The sequence below is a fragment of the Trichosurus vulpecula genome, chromosome 1 (assembly GCF_011100635.1).
Source record: "Trichosurus vulpecula isolate mTriVul1 chromosome 1, mTriVul1.pri, whole genome shotgun sequence".
Classification (NCBI taxonomy): domain Eukaryota; kingdom Metazoa; phylum Chordata; class Mammalia; order Diprotodontia; family Phalangeridae; genus Trichosurus; species Trichosurus vulpecula.
Genome location: NC_050573.1, coordinates 69,607,572 through 69,621,861, shown reverse-complemented (window position 1 = coordinate 69,621,861; position 14,290 = coordinate 69,607,572). Strand labels below are relative to the sequence as shown.

The window sequence follows — 14,290 nt, the reverse complement described above, 5'->3', positions numbered from 1 at the left end:
GCATTTAAAACCCTTTACCACCTGGCTACAGCCTACCTTTCCAGCCTCATTAGACAATACTCCCCTTGGTTCATCCTATAATCCAGCCTAATTAGCCTGCATGCTGTCCTCTTCCCCCACATATTTCACCCCGAGGCCTTTGCCCTGGCTGTGCCACACACCTGGAGTACACTCCTTCCTCGCCTCTGCTTCCTGGAGTCCCAAGTTTCCTTCAAAGCTCAGCTCAAACACTGCCTTCCTAATCTTTCCGTATTGCTAGTACTTCTCCTCACAGTCACCTCATTTTAAACATATGCTTATATGAATGTACTGTCTCCCACAATAGAATGTAAACTCCCTGAGGACAAGGACTGTTTCATTTTTGAAATGTGCTGAGCACAGTGCCTAGGGCACTTTTAAATGCTTTTGGATTGGTTGGTTTCCAGATGCTCCTCTGTATTGGCATGGACAGGGTTATCAAATTCTCCGAACAACCTTGAGTTCTTTGCAGGAAAGCTACTTTTAAAATTCACGAATCAACAAATTAGACTTGGGCTGGAAAACAATCTTGAGACAGTCGTATACTTATCAGATCTTAGCAGGCCTAGGTTATTTTTAATTGCTCTGTACAAAAGTCATTGCTCTTCCGGAGACCTTGAGTTTGATACTTTGAACAAAGAAATTATGCCATTTCATCAGAACCAAAATTGGATTCCTCTGCCTGAAGACAGCTTATCACAGACCCAAGCAAAAGCTGGTGACATAAGGAACCAGCAACATCACTTTGATTACCAGTAGGTTAAGAAGAAGTGAAAGGTAATTAATTACACAATCATGATCTCAGAATGTAAAGGACATCAGAAGTCACAGAGTTCAATTTATACTTGTATAAGAATTTCCTCTATAACAGTGCTGTCAGACTCAGATAGAAACCATCCCTGAAGCCAGGGGCAGACTGACTTAGAAAACCACAAATTAACATTATCTATGTTGCATTGTATTTTTATTTATTCTGTTAAGCATTTCCCAATTACATTTTCATCTAGTTCAGGCAGCATTTGGGAGTTTTGATAGTGGGGAGTTTGACACCTTTGCTCTATAACACTCCTCAAAAGAGGTCATTCACCTTTTACTGTTGTTCAGTGTTTTAGTCATATCCAACTCTTTGTGAATTTGGAATTTTCTTGACAAAGACACTGAAATGATTTGCTATTTCTTTCTCTAGCTCATTTTACAGATGAGGAAACTGAGGCAAACAAGGTTAAGTGACTTGCCCAGGGTCACACAGCTAGTAAGTTTCTGAGGCTGGATTTGAACTCAGGTCTTCCTGACTCCAGGCCCCTAGCTATCCCTCAGCTTTTACTAGAAGACCCCTAAATAAGGAGAAACCTACTACCTCCAAGGCATTAAGGAAGTAGAGTGACTTGAGTTTTGTTTACTGACAGGATAGGAGCAGACTGCTTGAATCACCTTTTTAAATTCAAAGGGTCATAGAATGTTAGAACTGGAGGATACCTCAGAGATCAAGTCTAGTCTCCTCATTTTGCAGATAAGGAAACCGAAGCCCTCAAAGGAGAAGTATTCCACCCAAAGTTACAAAGTGAGTTAATGATGGGGCTGGAATTTACCCTAAATCTTGTGATTTTCAGCCCAGGTTGATTTCTGCTGTCACAAATAATTCCATCTCCATCTTTTCCTAAATAGGTTTAAAAATTTTCCGTGATTATAGAATATGCTTTTGGCAATCTAGGAAACTTTATCTAAATATTTCATCAGGCTTCTAGAAGTATAGTACAGATAGAATGATTATGCTTTATAAGCCCATATGCAAAGCAGCATGCAAATGATCTTTTGCCTGACTCCAGAAAAAAAAATGGGCAGCCTTTCAGAGTCAGCCCCCAACTTTGAACTTATGTATTATAAGAAGGCTAAGGCTGTATTCACACATACTGGCACCTGAATTCTGCCACATGCCGGTGCATTGCATTGTGCAATGATGCTTTTATAGACCAAGAGCTGGAACACTAACTCAAGAAAGCTCACCAGTTCCTCGTGACACATCAGAACCAATTTCAGACAAAACAGAGTATGAAAGAACCTAATCTATATTGTTGCCAATAATAGATTGCCAATAATATGTTATTAATATTATAATAATACCATAATCGATGTTGACAATAAGGCTAGCATTCTAATATAATTGGAGTGTTAATAATAATGAATGAAGCATTTATTAAACACCATGTGCAAAGCACTGTGCTAAGCAATACAAATAGGAAAGCGAGACAGTCCCTGCCCTCAAGGAGCTCACATTCCTATGGGACAGACAATAGGTCTCAAGAGGTTTCAAGCTATAAGCCAGATGGAAAAGCCCTATGGTCCTGAGTGTATACCAGCAAAGCAGATGGTAATGCCTCTTCTTCAATGCCATTTCCATTGATAAAATCATATTAGTTTCCGATATTGAACCGTCTGACAGTGCCAAGGATTCTGATGGAAAGGACATTTTTTTCCCCTGGGTCTTCAGAGCTGTGGCTGTAGCACCTGTAGGAACAGTTGCCAGGCTGCATCTATACAGGGGTCACTTCCCAGGATGATGGTTATGGGCATCCCACTGGGCGGGAAGAACTGCTATTCCCAAGGCTCTTGGGTTCTGTCCCTCGGCTGCCTCCACTGGGGTCTCAGGAGAGGTAATGGCCAAAGCGGCGGTAGTGGTTCAATCTGCATAGCACCTGCTGCCTCCTGTCTCCCTTGTGGGGTTCTCTGCTGCTTCAGCTCGGCTGGCTTCCAGCCCTGTGTACGGTACTTGGTAAGGATTATTGGCTCCTTCTCCACAAGAATTGCTTCCTTGGATGTTGGTTGTGAGGACTGGGCTGGAAGTAGCTATCACTCCCAGACAGGGATATAATGGTGAATGTTTAACAACCAAATTTTATACACAAACATATACACAAAGTATATATACACATATCCACACAATATACATATATGTATATGTTTTTGTACACGGCCACAATACACTTTTAAGTTTTATCTGCATTATTAATATTTTCTCCATTACTTTCCTAAATCTAGATAATCAACAAAAACAATAAATCAAGCCCTGATTTGCAGCATTTGCCAATTTCTGAAGTATAAAATGCTCACACTGAAAATATAACAATCAGCTCTCCCAACCTGGTTTTAGCTAACTCCAGCAAACCCCTGCCAGGTTTCCTCCTCTGTCTCAGAGTGTGGCAAATTACAAATGTAATTCCATTTCCATTAATCAACAAGCATTTTTAAGTACTTACTATGTGCCAGTAGCGAGGAAGTATGGTATCTAGATAGAATGCTAAACGTGGAGACAGGAAAATCTGGGTTTGAATCCTGCCTCAGACACTTATACATTCCCATGGGCAAAGCACTTAACCCTTCTGAGCCCCAGGAATGGGCTGGGCAGAAATCACAGATCTTTAATGTCTCCGAATAACAACAACATTATCTGGCTTCTCAAATAGCTTTGCCAGGATCATTTGACCATACTTTGATGATACACCCAACATACTGGAGACCTTAATCTGCTTCTTTCAATATTTTGTGTGGTACCAGTACAACACTTAAATAGTAATGATAAAATAATGGCAACCACAATGATAATAGTAGCTGGCATCATATATCCCTTCAAGGTTTACAAAGTGATTTGCCATTATCTCATCTGATCCCCACAACAACCCTGGGAGGTAGGTGCTATTACTACATTGCAGTTGAGGAAACTGAGGCAAACAGAGGTGCAATGACTTGTCCACAGTCACGTAGCTAATAAGTGTGTTGAAGGCCGGATTGTACTCACCCAGGCCCAGCCCTCTGTTTGCTTCACCACCCAGCTGCTGCTGGCTCTGTGACCAGCCCACCACCCTTTCCAGTCATACCTGTTCTGTATGATATCCTTTATGTCGTGCACAAGTCATTCTTGTTAATAGATGACAATTTACTTAGGTCTGACCGTACTTAATCCTGAACAGCAGTAGAGGCACGCTAACGATGAGGCCCTTGAAGCTGTTGCTCTGCCAGCTGTGCTGACAACACTTGTTGCAACACATTTTGGATGGGCAGAATGTTTCTTATTCATCAGATGTTTGTTGAATGCTAGCTGAGTGCAGAGCACTGGGCTAGGGCTAGGTGCTGAGACGGACACAAAAGAAGTGTAAGATGTGATCTCTGCCCTCAAAGAGCTTAGAGCCAGATGGAAGGTAGCATACCTTACATGGCCTCTATTTTGCCCCTTAAATTTCCCATGGAGCCCCACGCTCACCCTGCCCACCTGCCCCTGAATTAGCTCCAATTCAGCTTACCCCATCTCCCCTTCCCCTCCTCCTCTTCACTCTTGAGTCTTCCCAGAGCATCTCACCACCCCATTGAGGCCTCTGGCTTCTGTCTTCAGCCCACGGCTTTCTCCAGTGAGTTCTCAGACCAGATCCACCTTGCATTGCCAGGTCCTGCCTCGTGTCTGGACTTTCAAGGCTACACCTTTGCCTGCTCCTGCCTGTCCTGAGGTGGGTCTCCTGGGCCTCACAAGACTCAACCTCATCACCTGCCCAAAGTTGGACATCTAGGGAGGGCCCTGCACAATCTAATTGCCTCTTTCACCTAATAGCACAATGCTCTGCACATAGCTGGCATTCAATGAACATTGGATGAATAAGGAACATTCTGCCCATCCAAAATGTGTTGCAACCAGAGCTGTTACCACTGATCTTCCAGTCACTGATAATCTTCCTGACCTCATTCCTCAATGCTTAGCTTGCTCCGAGCCCATTGTAGTTTACCCATCCCCGTGATTCAGAAGCCTAGCCATCATTGGACAAACCCCATTCTCCACTGCCCATTCTCTTACTGTCATCCTCCTCAATCCTCCTTTACCCCTCAATCTACCTTCCCTTCCACTGGTCTTGTGCTCTTTGGAAAGCCTGCTTCATAGTGAATAAACAGACCTTAAACCTCCTTTCTCACTCTTTTCATCCCCCTGTACTTACTGAGACTTTTCTGATAACTCGCTCTCCCTGACCATCCCTTCCAGCACTGGTTTCACCTTTGCACACCTTCCTTCTCCCCCACTAGTCATGGTGCAGGGATGGGGAGTATAATACTCTTTGTTCTGAACTTCCAGACTCTCCCTCCACCACCATCACTCAGTAACCTCTCCTACTTTGAGATTCATTCAATCCATATTTATCAAGATTGGAGAAGCTATTATCTACCCACTCCCAAGACACTCTCCTTTCTTACTTAATTAGTTCAGTGCTCAGTTCACAGTCTTTCTTTCTTCCTCAACTCCCACCCTCATACTTGGGGATTTCAACATATATCTCAGTACTCTCCCAAACACTCTAACTTCCCAGTTCCTCAATCTGCTAATTTCCCATAAAACTAATCCCCACCTTGTACCTCAGGTACCCACACAGGTGGTCATATCCTTCATCTTGCCAACACTTACAAGTATTTCATTTCCATGTTTATCAACTGAAATCCCTTTACCTAGTCACAATCCTTTATCATTCCATCTTTACCTCTTCCTTAAAACCCCCAACCCTGTCTTTCATTTTCACCATATCCTCCAGTCCCATTATCTGACACTCTCCTTCCCGTCTTGACGCCTTGGTGAACAACTTCAACTCTACACTGTTCTCTGCACTCGAGTGCATTGCTGCGTTGTATCATACTGATAGTTCCTTGCCATTTGCCCATTCCTTGCCAAGCCCTGACCTTGGATTACTCCTGCCATCTGTTGTCTTCACTCTTATTCATGTGCTTCAGGAGCACATGAGGCTGGAATAAATTAGGAAATTGTGCTGACTGGGTTCACTACAAATTTATGTTATATAATTTCAATTGGGCCTTCACTTAGGCAAGGCAGTTCTCTTACACTTCCCTAATTGATTCACTATCTTTACCATACCTTTTCCAAATTTTTTCATCCCTCCTTAAACCTTCCCTTGGTTCCCCGTTCCCATACCTTCTCAGTTGAGGACCTTGCTTCATATTTCACTGAAAAAAATTGAGTCCATTTGTCCAGAGTTCCCTCTTCTCCACTCTTCTTTACATCAGATTACTCAGATTTCTTTCATCTTTGTCTTGAATAAAGAGGTGACTCTTCTCCTTGATAAGTGAACCCCTCTACATGCACAAGTCATTCAATTCCATCCCATCTTCTTCAGCAGATCATTCCTTCTATCATCCCCACTCTCTCAATAATCTTGAATCTCTCCCTCTACTAGCAACTTCTCTGCTGGCTACCATACCCTTCTCTTGCCTTCAATCTTTCTCAACATCAGGGTCTTTCCAATGAGTCTTGTCTTCACATTATGTGGCTAAAGTAAGCTTCAGCTTCAGTTTTGTCCTTCCAATGAATGGTCTGAATTATAAGTATTAAGTTATTTGATCTCCTTCTTGGCCAAAGAACTCTTAAAAGTCTTCTTCAGCACCACAATTCAAAAGCGTCTATTCTGTGACTCAGCTTTCCTTATAGTCCAACTCTCACAGCCCTACATTACCACCAGAAAAACCATAGCTTTGACTATATAGATCTTTGTCATCAAGGTGATTTCTCTGCTTTTTAGTATATTGTCCATATTTGTCATGGTTTTCCTTCCAAGGAGCAAGTATCTTTTAATTTCATGGTTGCAGTGAGCCCGAGAATATAAAATCTGACACTGCCTTCATTTCTTCTTTTCTTTATTTGCCAGGAAGTGGTGGAACCAGTTGCCATGATCTTAGTCGTTGGGTTTTTTGTTTTGATTTGGTTTTTTGGAGGCAATCTGGGGTTAAGTGATTTGCCCAGGGTCACACAACTAATAAGTGTCTGAGGCCAGATTTGAACTCAGGTCCTCCTAACTTTGGGGACAGTGCTCTGCCTACTGTGCCACCTAGCTGCCCTGTCTTTGCTTTTTTTTTTTAATGCTAAGCTTCAAGCTATTCATTGCCAGACTAATTTTCCTTATTCATTAATCTGATCATGTCATTCTCCTACTTTCCCCCTTGAACATGCCCGAGTTTTCCTGAATTTCCTCATGTTCTTCATGACTCCTGGAATGTTCTCTCTACTCTTTTTCTGCCTATTGTATATGTCTGTGAGTCCTTAGTACATGTTTGACAAATTAAGTAGGTCAAAACGGAGCAATGTACTATCTTGATATACAAATATTTTGTTCTGGTAGTGAGTCTAGGACCCAGAATTCCAAACTGCTTATAGCTGCAGAGAGTTTCAGCTACAAACTACAAACATCTTTACTTGCTCCAATCAGAGAACACTATTGCTTGCATATATACATATATTTATATAGTCCTTACTAAGCCATATCCACATAGTCATTAGAAATTCTGAGTCCTGTATTTCTCTAGTGTGTCACATCTCTATTGGTCTCAGTTTCTTCAGGTGAAAAATGAGGATAATGATCACTAGGGAGTCCAAGATGTCCTTCAACAATCATCTTTTACTCTCAGACATCCTTACAGAGGAAGATACCATAATCTTCCTTGGTCAGCCTGTATACTACCTGTCCTGCACAAGAGAACAAATGTGATGAAGTCCACAGTGCACTATGAATCCTAGAGAGAAGTACAATATACATATAAGTTACTGATACCCTATTATGACTGAAATAGATAAATGTTACAGCCTTAGATTAAATATAATCTCAAAGCAATTTAGATTTTCATTTCCTAGGGTAAGAAAGTGAGGACACATGCCAGTCTCTGGAGACAGGAAACAGATACACTAAGAAAGATATTTTTTCTAATCAGCAATAAATGAAAAGATAAATAATAGGGAAGGGCTGTAGATCAGAACATTCTCAGGTGACAAACATAGGAAATGAGGTGGAGGAAGCTTTTGTACCTTGAGAAGACAAACTACAAAACTCTCACAAATCTATAACAAGCCCTTAGTGGACAGGGCATTGGATTTGGAGACAGGATGACCTAAGTTCACATTTCACTTCAGATATTTATTTCCTAGCTGTGTGACCCTGAGCAAGTCATTTAACTTGTGCCTTAGTTTCCTCATGTGTAAGATAATATGGTTAGACCTGATGACCTCTGGGGTCCCTTCCAATTGCAAATCTATAATCTTAAAATTAGCCTAAGAAATCTGTGTACACTTGCTACCTTCATTTTCTCTCACAGTTTACAACCATTTGCAATCTGGCTTCTGATTTTGTTATTCAATTGAAGCTGTCCTCTCTAAAGTTACCAATGGTCTCTTAATTGATAGACTTGATTATTTTTTCCTCAGTCCTCAACCTCCACTGCATTTAACCATTAACTACTTTCTTTCTGGATACTCCTTTCTCTAAATTGTCATGACACTATTTTCACCTGGTCCTCCTATTTGCTCCCTCTAGTTTTCTTTGCTGGGTTGCTATCTGTATCATAATCACTAGCTTTGTTTCTCAGGGTTCTGCCCTGAACCTTCTTCTCTTGGTGATTTCATCTGTTCCTATGAATTTAATTATATTTTTATAGTCTCTTCCCTGAGCTCCAGTCCCACATCACCAACTGCTTATTGAAACATCTCAAACAGAATGTCTTCTAGGCATCTCAAACTTAACATGTCCAAAACAGAATACACTATCTTTTCCCCTCAAGTCCACTTGAGGGGTCAGTTCTCCAGTTCTTCAGAACTTTCCTGTTTTTGTAAAAGGAACTTTTTCCCCTTCTTCCAGTTTCCCAGGTTCATAATTTTAGTGTCACCCTCAACTCCTCACTCTCTCTAGCCCCATGTCTCCAATCAGTTGCAAATCTTGCCAGTTTTGCCTCTGCCTCTCTTGTTTATGTTCCATTCTTGCTACTTATATGGCTACCATTTTAATTAAGATCAGAATCACTTCTCGAAATGGGCTCTTACTTTGTCTCCTTATTCATCACTGCTCTGCACAGCTGTCTAAGTGGTTTTCCTTAAGTGGTGGTCTGACTATGTCAACCCTACTCAACAAACGCCTGTGGTTCCTTATTGCCTCAAGGGTCATGGCCCCAACTTGTCTTTCCAGCCTCCTTATTCATTGTTCCTCTTCTCAAATCCAGTCAAATTGATCTTTTTCTCTGTTCTTGGGGGAACTTCCTATTCTGAGCCTTTGCTGTGGTTATTCCCTCCCATTCCTGGAATGCACTCCCTTCTCATCTCTGCCTCACAAAATCCCTCTTCCAAAAGCTCAAGGACCACCCTCATCCCAGCTGTTTAGTGCCCTCCTTCCCTAACTGCTCTGTATTTATTTTATATTTATTCTGTCTATATATGTATGAACATACACACACACATACATACATAGTTTTCCCCCACAAAGTACAAGCTCCTAAGAGCAGGAATTATTTCTTTTTGGATTTGTACCCTGGGAGCCTAGCACAGCACCTGGCATCACTGGCACTCAAATGTTTTTCAGGCGATCATTTGGGCGCTGCTCCACAGCCCACAGTTTTCTAGCCTTAGATTTAACCCTACATGGATTCCCTCCTGGGGCACAATTCCTTTCATATGATTAAAAGGCATCTCTCGTCCAAGGTACGGTGCAAAGGACCCTGGATTTAGGATTCGGGAGACCTAGGAGCTAGAGCTGTCCCTCCACCAAGACTGGCTTGGCTCCAGTTCCACTCCACGGCAACGTCTCCTAAGCTGGCCAGGATAAATCCTGGCGGGTGAAGCGACCAGAGGGCAGAGAAGGGTTTTCCGACTCCAGATGGGAATTCCCTGTAGAACTGAGACCAGCTCAGCTACTCGTGTGACTTCTGGTAAATGAGAGGACTGAAATGCACTGCCTTGGAGGCTGCTTCCCGCAGGAGGACGCGGAGACCAAGAAGCCACCGCCTCCACGGTCCTTCCTTCTCCTACCCCTCAGCTCCCCCCAGCCTGCGGAACTTGATTCTCAGTCTTTCTGGGTTCACCTTCAGCGGCCCCAAGTCGCTCAACAAGGGGGCTCGGCGTCGGACTCGGCCTTGCCCTCTCTCTCGTTCCTCCTCTGCTCTCATCCCCTCTCGACCCTCGCACCTCACCCGCTGCCGAAGCCTGACAACAGCCCACAGCCGCCACCCTAGCCCTGGCGCCGCACTCCACAGCTGTCCTCAGGAGCATGCGCAGTGAGGCTGGGGAGCGCTGGGGAGAGGGAAGGAGGAGCGGAGGGGACTTGGGCGCCGGTGCGCGGCTCTCGCGAGACTTCGGGGCGGGCTCTTCCCCTCCGCCCCTTACCTCCACCTCCCTCCCCTCCAGCTGCAGCGTCAGCCTAGCTCGGCCCCGGCACCGGCACCGGCCTCGGCCCCGGCCCCGGCTCCGGCCCAAGCACCTTCGAGCGGCGGCCCCGGCTCCAGCTCTGGCGGCGGCTCCGGCCGGTCCTGGCCCCCAGCCCCAGTTTCCCGTGCGGGTCCAGCCTCCGTGCGACCCCTGCTCCCGTCGGGAGCCTCCTTCCCCACTCCGTCCCGAAGGCCGCTGCCCCAACACCGGCCTCGCCTAGGCCGAAGGTCCCCGCGGGGCCGGTGCCGGAGCCGGGGCCGGGCCGGTTCGGGCCGGAGCCGGGGGCGCTTCCTCCCCTATGGGCCCCGGCTAGAGGTGCTGCAGCCGCGCCCACCCCGCCCCCGCCCCCCGCTCCCCGGGAAGCCCCGATGCTGGCCAAGAGGAAGCCGGTGCTGCCGGCGCTCAACATCACCCCCACCATCGCCGAGGGCCCGTCCCCAACCAGCGAGGGCGCGTCCGAGTGAGTCCCCGGGCCGGGAGGGGCCCGGAGGGGGGCGGCTGGGGTGGAGGGGTCGGCCAGCCCACCCCCTCCCTTTCCAGGTGAAGCCGCCGGGGCCGGCGGAGAGTACGGGAGCAGCGGCGGGGCCGGATTCGAACCCTGCTCTCGGCTGACTTGAGAGTCCGTGCTTTCCCCGCTGCTTGTACTCCACACCTGGGAAGGGACGGAGGGGCGGTCCTGGGAAGGAAGGGACTGCGAGGAGCGAAGTTGCGCGCAAAGTCGGCAAGCATTTATTATACGCCTACTAGTTACTGAAGAGGGTCACCCGAGAAGGGGGAAAGAATAGAGAGGGAGGGCTATATGTATGTGTGTGTTGGTGGGGGAGGTCCTGAACGGGGCTGAGGTCTTCTGGAAAGGATGTGTATGTAGGGGAACTTGGGGAATTGGGGAAGGGGACATGGTATTCAGTTTAGAGCTGGAGGACAGACTTTAGGTCATCTGAACCAGTCCTCTCCTCATTTTACAGATGAGGAAACCGAGGCCCAGAAAGGTCCAGTGATTTACTCAAGGTCACCCAAGTAGTAGTGACAACATTGGAGTTTGAACCCAGGTCCGTCGAGACTTCAAATCCAGTCCTCTTTCTCCTGTATCACCTAATCCAAGCACCTTTCTCCCCTTTTTCAGTTTTGTAAATGGGGAAAGTGAGATTCAGGGAGGTTATGACTATGCCTAGGGTCTAATCACAAGTAGTAAATAGTAGATCTTGAATTTGAACCCAGGTCTTTTGACTCCAAATGAAGGAATCCTTCCACTAGACTACTTTGCTTAGAGGGGAAGGGGAGGAGGGAGGTGTGCAAGGCTTGCGCAGAGAGGTGAGAGGGCTGAAAGGAAAACAGAGTTCTTAGGGCAAACAATGAAAAGAAACAGGTTGGGTAAGGAAGAGAGAACGAGTGGGAGATGTGAAGATGGAGTGGTACCTTGTGAAGGGAGATGAAATCTGGGGACTCTGAAGGGGAACAAAACCAAAGGAAGATGTTTGAACAGAGTGTGGCAGATAATTATGGAATATAGGCAGGGAGGGCCGTTCCTCCGGCTCTTCATGATGAATTTGCAGCTCCAGGGAAAGTCACCAGGCTGGCTAGCTCCCAGGCAGTGAACAGTCAAGCCCTTCTAGTTCAGGTGCCTTTGGAGCTGGGTGAATCAGGCAGGTTTATGGTTTGGCCTGTGTGAATGAATGAGGCTTAGTGTGCAAAAGAGAAGACTAGTCTGTTTGGGGCCACTTTTGAAGTGCCTGTCGTTTTTTATAAACCCAAGCCTCTTTAGACTTACCAAGGACAAAAGAGAGCACACAGGGGTGTCATGAGTTATTTGAGTTCTGTCATTATTGCTTTATGGCAGAAATCCATTTGCCTCTGTTGTTTAATGTGAATGATATTCTTACCTTGCTATTGGGAATATTGAGAAGAAGGCCGCTCTACATATTTTCTTCCCTAGTCTTAGCTCTCTCTTATATTCTATCTTTCCAAGTTTTAAACTAAAGAGGGGATTTTAGTATAGTAGAAATAACACTGGACTTAAAGCCTGAAGATCTGAATTCAAAAACTTGGTCCACCACATATTAATAGTATAATATTGGCAAGTCACTTACTGCTTTGAGCCTCTGTTTCTTCAGCTATAAAATGGGAATAATCATATTGGTACCAACTATTTTGCAGGGCTGTTCTGAAGGTCAGATGAGAAAAAAAATATTTAAAATGCTTTGCAAACCTTAAACTGCTAGAGAAATGTCATCTATTATTATTAGTAGTAGTGGTAAGCCCTTGGAATCCCAAGGCTTTTTATAGCCCCTGGTGGCGCCTTTAGACAAGGAATGGAATGATCTATGCTTTCAGATGACTGACCAGTCTTTTTTTCCTGTCTCCCTCCTTTCCAATATCCCTGTGTGTTCAGGGCAAACTTGGCAGATCTGCAGAAAAAATTAGAAGAGCTAGAACTTGATGAGCAGCAAAAGAAGCGACTGGAAGCTTTCCTTACCCAGAAGGCAAAGGTGGGGGAGCTGAAGGATGATGACTTTGAGAGGATCTCCGAGCTGGGAGCTGGCAATGGCGGGGTGGTCACCAAAGTACAGCATAGACCCTCAGGCCTCATCATGGCCCGAAAGGTAAGCAGGCTGGCCTCCACAGCTGCTAGGGAGCTACTCGTTTTCAGAGAGCCCAGAGCACAGAGAAGCTTCTCCTGCGTATGTCCTTCGGAGATGTAGTTGATAATAGTCTGATTTACTGATGTTCAGAGATTGTATTTTATCCATTGGTGCCAGGCAGTAGCACCTGATTTCATTGCTGGAAATGAGCACCTTCTTGTTGATGACTTCCTTGTTTTGTGTTACTTTCCACATCTTGACTTCAGTACTCGCCAGTTTTGTGGTCTTTGGTCTCCTTTCTTTCAGCCTAGGCTTTCTCATCTGTAAAATGAGGATAATCATACTTGTACTACCTACGTCATGAGTTTATTCCAAGGAAAGCATGTTGTAAAACATAAAACATTATGGACATATACATTGTTACTCTTACCTTCCCTTTGAATCTTGACCCTTGGCTTTGCCTAAGTCTTAGGGCCTAAGATATTAGAGGACCATGGGAAGCCTTCAGTGAATGGGTACATTCTTTTGTGGATGACTTGACCAGACATGGGCAACTTGCTGAGGGTGAAATGGTGCATTGGAGTTGCTTTCCGTAATGATGGAAGGAGTGTTTGTCCTAAAGAGACTACCCGTTTCATCAAAGTATTTGTAAGACAATAGGAATTATCTGTTCTCCAGCAAGGGGGGAAGAGAATCTGATCAAATCCATTTTGAAAAAATTAAGTTTTTATTATTTTTAAAGATCTCCTTTATCTTCCTCTTACCTCTCTTTCTCCTCCATTGAGAGAGCAAGAAAAGCAGAACCCCTATTATAAACATTTATAGTCAAGTAAAACAAATTTTCATTGATCATGTGCAAAAAACATAGTGTTCCACTCTGCGTCCGTTTCTATCACCTATCAGGAGGTAGACATTGTGTTTCATCTCCAATTCTCTGGAATGTGATTGGTTATCATGTTGATCAGAGTTCCCAAATCTTTCAAATGTGTTTGTCTTTACAATAATGTTATCATATAAATTGTTCTGGTTCTGCTCAGCACGCTCTTCATTAGTTCGTACAGGTCTTTCTAGGTTTCTCTGAAGCCTTCCCCTTCATCATTTCTTACAGCGCAAGAGTACTCTATCATATACCATAATTTGTTCAGTTATTCCTAAATTGATGGGCACCCCCTCAGTTTCTAATTCTTAGCTGCCACAGAAAGAACTGCTATAAATATTTTTGTCCACATAGGCTCAAATGCTTTTTTAAAAAGCTTTTTAAAAGTTTGGACTTAATGTTCATCTCACAACAGGGAATTGTGTAGGATCTGTAGATCTGAGACTTTGAGCTCTGCTGGGGAATAGATTAGTTGGGTTTATTGGGCTACTGGAGCCCAGATACACCAAACCACTTTTCCTGGGCCATTGAACTGTGCAGGTAAAATATTTGTCATTTTTTAGAACCTTGCTTAACATTGTTTGATGCCCTTTCCCC

The 14,290-nt window shown here is 44.6% G+C and overlaps 1 protein-coding gene across 1 annotated transcript in view; it reads left to right on the top strand.

Moving 5' to 3' along the window:
• The first annotated feature begins 10,226 nt into the window (after window positions 1-10,226).
• Window positions 10,227-14,290, top strand: part of MAP2K2 (mitogen-activated protein kinase kinase 2) — a 34,220-nt gene continuing 30,156 nt past the window's right edge. Inside the window, exons 1-2 of the mRNA XM_036759049.1 lie at window positions 10,227-10,697; window positions 12,627-12,837. Coding sequence (XP_036614944.1) covers window positions 10,606-10,697; window positions 12,627-12,837 — 303 coding nt within the window. The 5' untranslated portion in view covers window positions 10,227-10,605. The remainder of the gene's footprint in view (window positions 10,698-12,626; window positions 12,838-14,290) is intronic.